The sequence below is a fragment of the Polyodon spathula genome, chromosome 5, assembly GCF_017654505.1.
Source record: "Polyodon spathula isolate WHYD16114869_AA chromosome 5, ASM1765450v1, whole genome shotgun sequence".
Lineage (NCBI taxonomy): Eukaryota > Metazoa > Chordata > Actinopteri > Acipenseriformes > Polyodontidae > Polyodon > Polyodon spathula.
Window position 1 is genome coordinate 28525506 of NC_054538.1, and position 13358 is coordinate 28538863.

The following is a 13358-nucleotide window of genomic DNA, read 5'->3' on the forward strand; positions in this document are numbered from 1 at the left end:
AGTAGTATGCATTGGCTATGTATCCTCCCTCCTCCTGCAAAGCCAAATAAACCATTTATTCTGGTCATTGTTCTTACTGTCCATATTAGTTGATAATACATAATTACAAAAAATACAGGAAAAGAGCAGGCAGAGGTGAAAATTACCAATGCCCCATAAGATTTCTGTTCTTGCATACAGTAACACCCTTGAAAACTATGTGAGACGTCAAAGTAATGTATTTTCTTTTTAAAATCGAACATGTATAAGGCATACTGTTAATTATACATAACCAGTAGCAAATATATTTGGCACAGTTATGACCCACTTGTTTGATAACTAATAGATTGTATTTAACTTTCACTAATTCTAAAGAGTAGACCTTCATACGTCTGGCCCACTCATTTTTAAAATTTGTTTACAAGTTTGAATTCATTTAAATTATTCTGTTTGTTCTAAAATGTCACAGAAACTAAAAAGAACATTTGCATTTAATATTCAGTGCAATTAGGATTAGCCCTGAATTAGTGATGGTACTCTAGTGGTTAGAGTATTTTGATTAAATTAACTTAGGGAAACTTCCTTTGTTCTGTACTGAGTCAACCATTCCTACTAAAAATTGTTTTTGATTATTGTTGTTATTTTTATTTTTTTTAGTTTAAAAAAGGAACTGATTCAAAGCTGCTTGCTAACTTTATTTTTAAATTAGGATCATGGGGACTGGGAGGCCCTGTGGTCTGAATGCCTACGGTTGCACTTTGAATCTGAATTCAGTTATAACAAGTACAATTTTGTTGATTAGTCTCAGTGGAGACTAATGTGAACCATGTTCTTATCAGGAAGAATTAAACCAACACCTAGGTCAGTTGAGCTGATTGACGAAATAATATCAGGATGAAAAGGTATCCAGAGAACATCTAGATCAGGGGTAATGGTCCTGGTGGCTTTTCTGACTCCAGGTAAAATTACAAAATTAACTACTTCGGGTCTGGATGGAGATTTAATTGGTTAAATTAAACACTTTAGGATAAAGACCAGGTATGGAAGAGCTAATTTTGGATACCCAAAAGACACCTAGAGTGGTGGCCTTTCCACTCCTGGGCCTATATTTACCATTCCTGCATGAATAAATGACTTAATATGTTTGTACACATAAAATTAGAATTGTTGCACACAGTATTAAATCCTGATTTATCAATCTTGCATAAGGTACTCATGTGCACGTTTCTGTGTAATAGGTGTTACTAACCCTAAATGGCACTAAAGTTGTTCACACATGGACATTTGCATTTAAAATGCTCCTCTATAGCCATATATGGTAATAGCCATCTGTCACTGCTCAGTTTTCTAGGCAAGTGCCTACACTGCTCATTTGAAGAATACATTAATAGTGGGTTTCGTCTGGCCATTTAGCCACAACATTTAGTAGAGGGAGACGTGCATCGGATATAACCTGTACTTGAGATGAATGGGATTGTTTTATGCTCATGAAATTACACTCTTTCTCTCGTGATGCTTTAATTGCTATATGAGTAGTCTATAGCAGTAGTCTATAATGAAAATACATTTTTACTCCAATCTACTGTTCTTCCCTGTATAGGAGTGAAAAAGAGTGAAAAAGTATTTCTTCAACTGAAGCTGTAGCAACTCTGAACCTAGGCCCCAACATCTCGTACATTTCCATTAGGACTGCCTTTGGAAAGCGGTATCTTGTGAAAAGCCCTGCACTTTCTGTAGATAAGTCATATCAATCCTGAAAAGCAGCATGTAGCAGGGGGAGATCTGTGCTGACTCTGCTGGCGTGTTCACAGTGCTGCAGGAAGAGGGCAGCAGTCGTCCAACAACCTGAATGGCTGGGAGGCGGGTCTTGGGGAGATTGTTAGCCCTATAAGATAATGCTCTACTGTTTCCTCAGGTCTGCCATTTTAGACGCGCCAAGTGTGCGGAAGTGCTGGTCCAGGACCGAGAACCAGCCAGGAGAAAGAAAACTGGAGAAAGATTAAACAGTGAGACAGTGACAGCGGGGAACCCTTGGGCAGACCCCGGGATATTGTATAGAGCAGGCTAGTGAGCCGGTAGCATAGGTTGGTGATCCGGGTCGTACGGGTAGCAGCACCTTTTCTTTGTAGTTTTATTACTGTTTTATTTTCCCTTTTTCTTTTTGCCTTCTATTTTTGAATTATTGTTTGAAGCACCTGCGAGTGTGCCTGCACCCTGAACTGTTTACCATCTCTTGGTATTCCCGTGGTTCTGTTTACCATAGTTGGTAAGCAGACCACAGACCAGCAGCAACCTCTGTGGGCTAAAGAAACAAAAACACTCCTAACAATAAAACCGGGCACCTGTGTGGTGTTGTCAAGTCCACCTGTCTGTCGCCTGTCACAATGAATTACCCACCACCCTTCCACACAGCATTATTAAGGTCTTCCAGAAATTGTCTTTTTTCCAGCCCTCTTCTGAATTGTTTTATTGAACCAATTAAACCTCCAGCCAGACCATGCAGTAGTTAATTATCACATTTCCCTTGTTAACCTGGAGTGGAATGGCCTTCCAGGAGAGTGATTAGACACCCCTGGTTTAGAGCACTGTCTCCTGACAGATTTAACCAGGAAGACAACATCTCCCTAAGGACTGCAGCATTTGGCACTGGAACAGTTTGACACGTTTGTTATTTCACTTGACCCTGTTCTACCTATCTAAGTATCATACTGGATCCAGATATACCTTTAATAGAGTGTGTTGTTACCTGCTTATGTATATAAACACTGAATCAAACACGTTTTGATTTGATATACAATTGTAGTTGGTAAACATAGGTAGAAGTACTGAGTGAGCAAACTATCAGTCAAGCATGACAGAGAGGGAGTGATGTTATCCCTTATAGAAGTTTCCCACAATAAATTTTCAAAGTAATTCTGCAGTTTTTCCATGCTTTTCCCATGCTTATACAATGCATTTACCAAAGTTTGCCATATTTTCTTATAAAAAAATGGAGACCCTTATACACTGCTTGTTTCCTGTCCATTTGTCACACCTATACCAGGTGAATACAATAACTGCCTTAATTTTTCATCAAACGTGTGTCACACACGGCTAGCCTCCTATGGAAGTTTTGGGTTGCATTTGGCAATAATCCGATACACTTTTGATGTTATATTAATATTGGAAACCAGTACATGTACTTTCTCACCTGAAGCAGTCCAAAAGCATTACATCATCACTTTACTCTGTATGTGCCTGATCCGTGTGCACAACAGTACTGTAGAGAGCGGTCAGAAGTTATTTAAGTTACACAGGGGTCTGTAGTAAACCCTATTGTTTGTTAATGGTCAATACACATAACAGACTACTTCCTAAAGTAAAGACATGGGGAAGCTAGTTAAGTGCTATTTGATTGTTGTTTCCAACATGTAAAACCATGCATACATATCATATAACTGTTGTCAACATTCTTCAGAATGTCCAGAACGATTCCAATGTCTACATTATTTAATGATGTAAGGTTAATTATGCTGGTTTCCAATGCAAAGTTTTTTTAAAAGAGACGCTCACAAAAAAAAAAGAAACATCAGTTAAGCCGGGAGGATTCTCTTCAAGCTTTGTTCACTTTTTGTTGATGCTGACCGGTTCAGATGCTAAGTTGAATTGACATGAAAAGTAAATGCAGTTCTTACAAACATGGTTGTTTAGTCTTGATTGTTCAAAATGTTAGTCGTTAGATACTGTATTTTTATAGTACATTTTGTTAATATATGGAATTACTAATTTGCTTATAATATGTTTAATAAACAAATTCAGTTATAAATTTTTATTATGCACTCCTAGCCTACCATAGAAGTATCTGATTGCATTTGACTATAACCTTTCACTTATTGTGAGCCTATTGCAGGATTATGAGGACCTGCACTGCATTGTTTTTTATTATGTTTTACCATACCTACAATATATGGGGTTTACAGTGCTTACCTAAGCTTTACCATGGTTTATAAAACTGCAGTCATCAATGTGCTTTATTACACTAAGTTGTTAATTTTCTGTGGATAAACCATACCATGATTAAGTGCTTCAGTTGGTAGTTGTATCGTTCCTGCAACAAGATCAATGCTTTTAGTTCCAGGAAGACAATTCTCTGCCTCACACAGCCAAACATACACCTATCATTTTCCATTCATCCAACACATATGAGACGAGCTTAGAAGCTGCACTAATGGATCTGCTTCCACAATGTCAGATCCAGGACCTCATTGCAAGCATGCTGTCCAAGTGTGACTTTCCAAAAACATCCCTGGAGTCTTCATTTGATATGCTGTTAACACCAGATGCTGAAAATGGGTGTCACCCATTTTATTCAGAAATATATCACACTTACACATCTATGTACATCTATGTTTTAAATCAGTTATCTAGTCTTAACAGGAACATTCCTGAGCACTAATTCTGTAGGGTTTCAGAATCTAGGTCAGACATGAGCAACTCTGGCGCTGGAAGGCAATTCTACACCAGATTTGACAGGTATAAAGATGTAGTTAACTGTTTTTGGACCTGAATGTGTGTTTAATTGGTTCTATTACACAATTAAGAAAATAGTTGGAACAAAAACCAGGTTAGGAAGGGCGAGTGTTGCCAATCCCTGATCTAGGTCATGGCAACCTTTTTTTTGTGTGTTAGTTCTAGCCTGCCTTTGGCTGGTACTGTACTTTTACCCAGTGCCCTTGTTAAATTACCACAAATTGCCTTTACATTGTATTCTTTGTGCAAAGGGCTTTTGAAGATATATGTTTAGTTAGGTTCTCCAACAAAGCTACATTTATTTTAAACAAACCTCAAATTGTGTGGGGAAAAAAAACACCTTTCTGGAATCTACAGAGTGCCTCTTGTATAATGTATTTGCCAATTGTAAATACTGTTAATTTTTAAAGCAAATCAGAATACTGACAAGATGGAGAAAGAGTGATGCTTGAGCCCTGTAAGCTAATAGCCATATGCAGTGGCTTGCGAAAGTATTGACCCCCCTTGGCATTTTTCCTATTTTGTTACCTTACAACCTGGAATTAAAATGGATTTTTTGGGGGTTTGTATCATTTGATTTACACAACATGCCTACCACTTTGAAGATGCAAAATATTTTTTATTGTGAAACAAACAAGAAATAAGACAAAAAAGCAGAAAACTTGAGCGTGCATAAGTATTCACCCCCCCCCAAAGTCAATACTTTGTAGAGCCACCTTTTGCAGCAATTACAGCTGCAAGTCTCTTGGGGTATGTATCTATAAGCTTGGCACATCTAGCCACTGGGATTTTTGCCCATTCTTCAAGGCAAAACTGCTCCAGCTCCTTCAAGTTGGATGGGTTCCGCTGGTGTACAGCAATCTTTAAGTCATACCACAGATTCTCAATTGGATTTAGGTCTGGGCTTTGACTAGGCCATTCCAAGACATGTAAATGTTTCCCCTTAAACCACTCGAGTGTTGCTTTAGCAGTATGCTTAGGGTCATTGTCCTGCTGGAAGGTGAACCTCCGTCCCAGTCTTAAATCTCTGGAAGACTGAAACAGGTTTCCCTCAAGAATTTCCCTGTATTTAGCGCCATCCATCATTCCTTCAATTCTGACCAGTTTCCCAGTCCCTGCCGATGAAAAACATCCCCACAGCATGATGCTGCCACCACCATGCTTCACTGTGGGGATGGTGTTCTCGGGGTGATGAGAGGTGTTGGGTTTGCACCAGACGTAGCGTTTTCCTTGATGGCCAAAAAGCTCAATTTTAGTCTTATCTGACCAGAGTACCTTCTTCCATATGTTTGGGGAGTCTCCCACATGCCTTTTGGCGAACACCAAACGTGTTTGCTTATTTTTTTCTTTAAGCAATGGCTTTTTTCTGGCCCCTCTTCCGTAAAGCCCAGCTCTGTGGCGTGTACGGCTTAAAGTGGTCCTATGGACAGATACTCCAATCTCCACTGTGGAGCTTTGCAGCTCCTTCAGGGTTATCTTTGGTCTCTCTTTGTTGTCTCTCTGATTAATGCCCTCCTTGCCTGGTCCGTGAGTTTTGGTGGGCGGCCCTCTCTTGCCAGGTTTGTTGTGGTGCCATATTCTTTCCATTTTTTAATAATGGCTTTAATGGTGCTTCGTGGGATGTTCAAAGTTTCTGATATTTTTTTATAACCCAACCCTGATCTGTACTTCTCCACAACTTTGTCCCTGACCTGTTTGGAGAGCTCCTTGGTCTTCATGGTGCCGCATGCTTGGTGGTGCCCCTTGCTTAGTGGTGTTGGAGAGTCTGGGGCCTTTCCGAACAGGTGTATATATACTGAGATTATGTGACAGATCATGTGACACTTAGATTGCACACAGGTGGACTTTATTTAACTAATTATGTGACTTCTGAAGGTAATTGGTTGCACCAGATCTTATTTAGAGGCTTATATAGCAAAGGGGGTGAATACATATGCATGCACCACTTTTCCGTTATTTATTTTTTAGAATTTTTTTAAACAAGTTATTTTTTTTCATTTCACTTCACCAATTTGGACTATTTTGTGTATGTCCATTACATGAAATCCAAATAAAAATCCATTTTAAATCCAGGTTGTAAGGCAACAAAATAGGAAAAATGCCAAGGGGGGTCAATACTTTCGCAAGCCACTGTAAAGACTCTCTCCTTGTCGTCCTAATTCATTAATATAACAGATAAAGCATTTCTGTGCATGTTTAAGTAATGTACATTGGAGTGCTACCTAATCAACTGTGACGTTTATAATTACAATTAATTTAAAGGTCAGCTTCCTGGGGTCCATAAGAGCCCTTATTTAAAACATTTTCTCCACAGAAGGAAATTAGGATGTTACTATCAGAATTCACAAGATGCATTAGAGACTTTTTGCTTTTATAGCTGGAAAATTAGGTTTAGGCCCAGAGTGGGAATTGCAATCATCAAGTTTAGTATAATAGATGGCAGATGAGAGACCAAAATGGTTAGCTAAGGCACTCATCAGTGTAGGATTTGCATTCTTCTTGTTTGCTGAATTAATTGTGTGAATGTTTTGCACAATAGGGCTACGTTTATACACGAAAAAGCCTGACAAGAAAAGAAAACTGGTTACGGATTGCTGTATTTGTAAATAAATTACATTGATGCGAAAGGAAATCCCTGGAGTCTTGGGTAGAGTTTTAGACAAAAGCATTGTAAGAAAAAAAAGGTGTTTCACCAAGTTCATGAATGCTAATATTTTGTCCTACATCTCCTACAGGATTTGTTATGCTTGAGCTCTGAAGCAATCAAATAAAATTAAGAAAGTCATATTTGAGTTTTTTTGTTAAAGCACGCATTTGTATTTTTTAATACATTTTAAATATAGTACACATTTTTGCTTAATATGATATCATCACACATTCGTTTATGCATTCACAGTAGGTATTATATTCCATTTATTGTTATCACTGAACATGTATTTTTAGTGTTTTTTTAATTTGTGTAAATGCCTAACTGCCTAATTATGGTCAATTTCATTTTATCCATGTAAGAATGTACATGCATTTATGTATTTATGTATTTATTTATTGCATTTATAATATGTACAATATAATTGGTCTAAGTTTGCCTATATTTCTAAAAAGATACTTCAGTAACTCCCTTAATATGAGTCTCAAATGAGAGATCAGGATCAAAGATGACCCCCAAACTCTTAATTTCTAGTTTTGATGAGAGGCTGCAAGGGTCGAGCTCATGTAATCCCACATTTCCTTTTAGTTGGTTCTGTGAGCCCACTAGCATAACCTAGGTTTTATCTGAATTCAATATCGGAACATTCCTTGACATCCAATACTTGGTGTCTGTAAGGCACATAGCTAATAACACCCAGGCAGAATAAATTCCTGGCTCTAGGGACAAATATAGCTTTGTATCATCAGCATAGCAATGGAAGTTCACTCAGTATCTGCGGATAATGTCACCTAAATGTAGCATATACCTATCCAATAGAGATGAACCGAAACCTATCAGGAAGATAATATTTGAACCAGGATAGGACAAAGCCAGACAGTCGCACTGTGCTTTCAAAATGATTCAGTAGGATGTGACAAATACTTATTCCCATTCTTTCTATACAATCCTTAAAGAGGGCCTGCACTGTGGATGTATTTTGTCATGACATGTTTTCAGCATGTAATAAAGCTAGACTTTTCATATTCTGACAGTGGTATCATAATAGCACAACCCGATACACCATTGTAATTAATTGCACTGTCATAGGATCACTGTGGCTTATTTATTCAAAATCCATTGTTATCAGTGCTAGTAATGCTGTAGCCGGTGAATTCAAATTAATACACTGCTAGCGGTGGTATTGTGAGGGTCACATTTTCAAGTAGGACTCTTTCACAGTTAAATATGATCCATCTGAAAGGTGATGGGGATAATCACACTTCAGTGGAATTGGAGAAATTGTACTTTTTTGTCAGTCACAGTGTGCTAGAGAAAGGAAATTAGTATTTAGTAGAGTCATATTTATTAAAATCCTGCCCTTCATTTGCTGAGTAGAAATCATCCCTATATTATTTTTATCCAGCTACAGTATTCGTTTGAAGAAAAACAAATCTCTTTATGCAAGGCTACATGCTAGGCTACATTTGATCTTTTATTAAAAGCCTCACAGCCTTTTGGTTTCTGAAAGCCAGCTAGGACTCATTGTACAACCATTAAAGTGCATGCATAAAACAGACAGACTGCACTGTGATAATCCTGTTCAAGTTTATACAATCTTGTTAGAAACTTATCCAAGAAGCATTTTTTCATATGTTAGTGGTCTAGAAATATAACCCCCTTATACTGCCCTCCAATAACGATTCAGTTGATATTTGCCACACTGAATTATTGTGGATGAGACTAGTTTTAATGGCAGTAATAAAGTGTTTTTTTTTTTCTTTTTTCGTCTCAGTTGATTTCATAGGAGGATTTGATTCTTATGGTTATCAGGGCCCTCAGAAGACCTCACATTTGCAACTACAGCCTATGTATATGTAAGTATTACTTTATAATCTTCTATCTATTCTTTCATTCTGAGCCTTTTGTATTTCCATTGCAATGACCTATGATGCCTTACTCTGGACATTTTGAGTTCCTCGTGCATGGCGATTTTTGTCTGCCAATCCAAACTACAGTAGTAAATAAAGAATGTTAACAGCAGCAATTCATTAAAAAAAAAACACAAGAGAATAGTACTGCCAGTGCCTTAGTCAACATCTTCAAGGGCAATGCTAGTCTGGATCTGACAGCATAGAGGACAAAGGTCTTGATCAGAAAGAGAGGTGGTATATAATTGACTACAGTATATAAAATGTATGTGCAGTATGACTTATCTTGCCTTACACAAGCTCAAAAGAAAGTGCCCCCTTTCATCATCATCATTTATTTAAAACACACGTTACAACATACTTATTCATGCAACACATATTGCATACGTGTAATACTATGAGATATACAGTATGAGTCAAGCAATGGTTATGGGTGTTAGACAAAGGTTCTTTTTTCTTGGATTAGCAGAGCCTGGTGTGTGACTGTAAATGTATAGTTTCTTAATAAACAACAACCAATCAATGAGTCCAGCTAAACTATATTTATATACAATGATTTGTTTAAAAGAAGCAAAATTTAAATACTGTGACCTCTTAAAAGCAGATACCCCCATTTAGACTTGGTCAAGTGGCTGCTCAGATGATAACATTAATTGTTGATGTTGTTTTGGGAATCAAGACTTTCAATGATGTTAGGTGGTGGCATACAATGATTTTAGACTGAAGTCCAGACTACCAGAGCTGTTCAGAGGTTCGAATTTATAGTGTGACTAATTCTGTTTCCAGACTAGACTAGATGTTTGTACTCCATGCATCCTGAACAAGGTCAAACTCCCACGCAATGGCAGGTGTCTACACAAAATGGCAGTAAGGAATTGCCAGTCCATTGCACATGGGCTCATATCCACTTCAGGACAGCAACTACAGTCACCATAAGTAACCAAACTGAGAAACAGATTGCATGAGTCTGGTCTGAGGTCTAGAAGACCAACTACCAAAGGGACTGCTGATTATGCCCTTGATCATCAAAAATGACAGCTCCATAGTTGTCCACTGGGCACACATTTTGTCTACTGATGAATCATCATTGTTAATTATGACCATTTTTGGAGGGGGCTCCACACGGTGTGGGGGAGGCCTCTGCATTGGAGATCTCACAGAACTTATTGTATTACCAAGAGCTGATTTACAGCTCTGCGTTACATAGATTTTGATTTTGATTTTGATGTTTATTTTAATGCAAAATAATGCCTATTGTCATACTTGTTGCGAGGATTGTCATGGAATACTTTGAGCAAGATATTATAGAGGTTATGGACTGGCCAGCAAGAAGTCCAGACCTTAATCCCATAGAAACACCTTTGGGACCTTCTTTTACATCATGTTAGTCAGCGTTGTAACCTTCCACCTGACATCAGAGAGCTTGGTGTTGCATTGACTGAAGAATGGGACAGGATCCCCCAAAATGTCACCTGCTGCCTGATTAGAAGCAAACCCCCATCGATGTAGAGATTGCATCAACACCAGAGGAGCCCACACTTAATACTGAGAAATTTATATGGACCATTTTCAAACTGTAAGAAAAAATGATCTCCAGAGACCAAGCCCAGGGACATTTTGATTACCATAGGTCTTGTGTTCACATGCATGTCACTGATGTTACGCACATAATAAAATTAATGTATATGTTTATTTCAATGCCAAAAGGGTACTTCATTTTGATTCTTATTGTTAATTCTGTTTTGGAAAAATTCAAGTTTGAAATGTTGCTTTGAGTAGTGTTTTACCAACATCTTGATGTATATAGATTTTTTTCTAATTTGAATCATACCATTGCCTTTCTGGTCCATTAACCAAGAACACAGCTAAAATAAAAATAAAGTGCTTTCCTGTAGTGAACATTGTGTGAGCATTGTATCAGCAGTAATGTTTTCTTTCTCTTTTCTTCTTTCTTTTTGTTTTAGGTCAAAGTAAGCCAGGTGGCTGCCTTAAGAAAAAAACAAAAAAACAAAGAATAGTGACCTTCTGTGTTTCGCTTATATGTCTTAAAAAAATGCTACAGTGTCTTAACTGATTTAAGAAAGAAAAAAAAAAGATCCTGTGGTTTAACCTCAATGACTAAAAAAGAATGCACTGGACTTTCCTTTGTCTGTACACAACAAGCAAGTTAAACTAGGTGGACTTGAGAGGATCCAGTAGAAGAGTGCCCTCCTGATGCATGGTCCTTGCTGTACCTATATCTCCAGTCTGTCTGTGCTGCTTTCAATCAAATAACCGAAATTTAAGGTCATTAGTTATATTGATTTTATGAAGCAAACCTTTTTTTTGTTGTTGTTGTTGTAGCTTGAGTAATACTATAAGTGCCAAGGTGTATTAAAGGGTAAAGGATTAATGAATGTCTTTTAGGCAAAAATAGTCTTGGTTTAAACTGTACTAAACCAAAAAAGGTTTTCAAGGTGAAGTCCAATAGCAACAGACAAGTCCATACTGACTAGTTAAGTGCACCTTTCAGACATTTTCTCTATTTTCAGTGGCCAAAACAATATCTTGCCTAAGATTGCATAAAATATGTAAAGCATTAAAAGTGCACACAATTTCCGAAGCAAGCCTGCTATAAATTAGATGTGAAACCGTGGGTGATTCACAGTTTCTCTGCATTGGGTAATACACATCATTGTGTGATGTTGCAAACGAGTGCACAGACATGCCTGGTGGAATAACCAAGGGAAAAAATGAATTTATATTAACAGGCCAACATAGTGGTCTTTTATAGTTATAAGTTTATTAATATACTGTGTAAGTGAACCTTTTTTCTTACAGCTGTAAAAAAAAAATGTATTTGTATTAGTAATTTCATATGGTGTTAAGAGGCAGAGTAGTGTGTGATAGAGTGTGTATTTTATCTTCCATGTGCTGTGGCTGAAAATTGTGCTTTGTGTAGTGGGTGGCACGAAACCGTGAAGAGCTGAAGAGTAGCTCTTTGCACTTGTCTTCTCCTCCAGGGATCTCTTTCCATGTACAGTGGCTTGCGAAAGTATTGACCCCCCTTGGCATTTTTCCTATTTTGTTGCCTTACAACCTGGAATTAAAATGGATTTTTGGGGGGTTTGTATCATTTGATTTACACAACATGCCTACCACTTTGAAGATGCAAAATATTTTTTATTGTGAAACAAACAAGAAATAAGACAAAAAAGCAGAAAACTTGAGCGTGCATAAGTATTCCCCCCCCCCCCCCCCCCCCCCCCCCCCCCCCCCAAAGTCAATACTTTGTAGAGCCACCTTTTGCAGCAATTACAGCTGCAAGTATCTTGGAGTATGTATCTATAAGCTTGGTACATCTAGCCACTGGGATTTTTGCCCATTCTTCAAGACAAAACTGCTCCAACTCCTTCAAGTTGGATGGGTTCCGCTGGTGTACAGCAATCTTTAAGTCATACCACAGATTCTCAATTGGATTTAGGTCTGGGCTTTGACTAGGCCATTCCAAGACATGTAAATGTTTCCCCTTAAACCACTCGAGCGTTGCTTTATCAGTATGCTTAGGGTCATTGTCCTGCTGGAAGGTGAACCTCCGTCCCAGTCTCAAATCTCTGGAAGACTGAAACAGGTTTCCCTCAAGAATTTCCCTGTATTTAGCGCCATCCATCATTCCTTCAATTCCGACCAGTTTCCCAGTCCCTGCCGATGAAAAACATCCCCACAGCATGATGCTGTTCTCAGGGTGATGAGAGGTGTTGGGTTTGCGCCAGACATAGCTTTTCCTTGATGGCCAAAAAGCTCAATTTTAGTCTCATCTGACCAGAGTACCTTCTTCCATATGTTTGGGGAGTCTCCCACATGCCTTTTGGCGAACACCAAACGTGTTTGCTTATTTTTTTCTTTAAACAATGGCTTTTTTCTGGCCCCTCTTCTGTAAAGCCCAGCTCTGTGGCGTGTACGGCTTAAAGTGGTCCTATGGACAGATACTCCAATCTCCGCTGTGGAGCTTTGCAGCTCCTTCAGGGTTATCTTTGGTCTCTTTGTTGCCTCTCTGATTAATGCCCTCCTTGCCTGGTCCGTGAGTTTTGGTGGGCGGCCCTCTCTTGCCAGGTTTGTTGTGGTGCCGTATTCTTTCCATTTTTTAATAATGGCTTTAATGGTGCTCCGTGGGATGTTCAAAGTTTCTGATATTTTTTATAACCCAACCCTGATCTGTACTTCTCCACAACTTTGATCCTGACCTGTTTGGAGAGCTCCTTGGTCTTCATGGTGCCGCTTGCTTGGTGGTGCCCCTTGTTTAGTGGTGTTGGAGAGTCTGGGGCCTTTCAGAA

At 38.4% G+C, this 13358-nt stretch overlaps 1 protein-coding gene across 1 annotated transcript in view; it reads left to right on the forward strand.

Moving 5' to 3' along the window:
• The window catches only part of LOC121315799 (sodium/potassium-transporting ATPase subunit beta-1-interacting protein 2-like), a 205137-nt gene extending 193007 nt beyond the window's left edge, over positions 1-12130 (forward strand). Inside the window, exons 6-7 of the mRNA XM_041250224.1 lie at positions 8910-8991; positions 11010-12130. Coding sequence (XP_041106158.1) covers positions 8910-8991; positions 11010-11019 — 92 coding nt within the window. The 3' untranslated portion in view covers positions 11020-12130. The remainder of the gene's footprint in view (positions 1-8909; positions 8992-11009) is intronic.
• The last annotated feature ends 1228 nt before the right edge of the window (positions 12131-13358 follow it).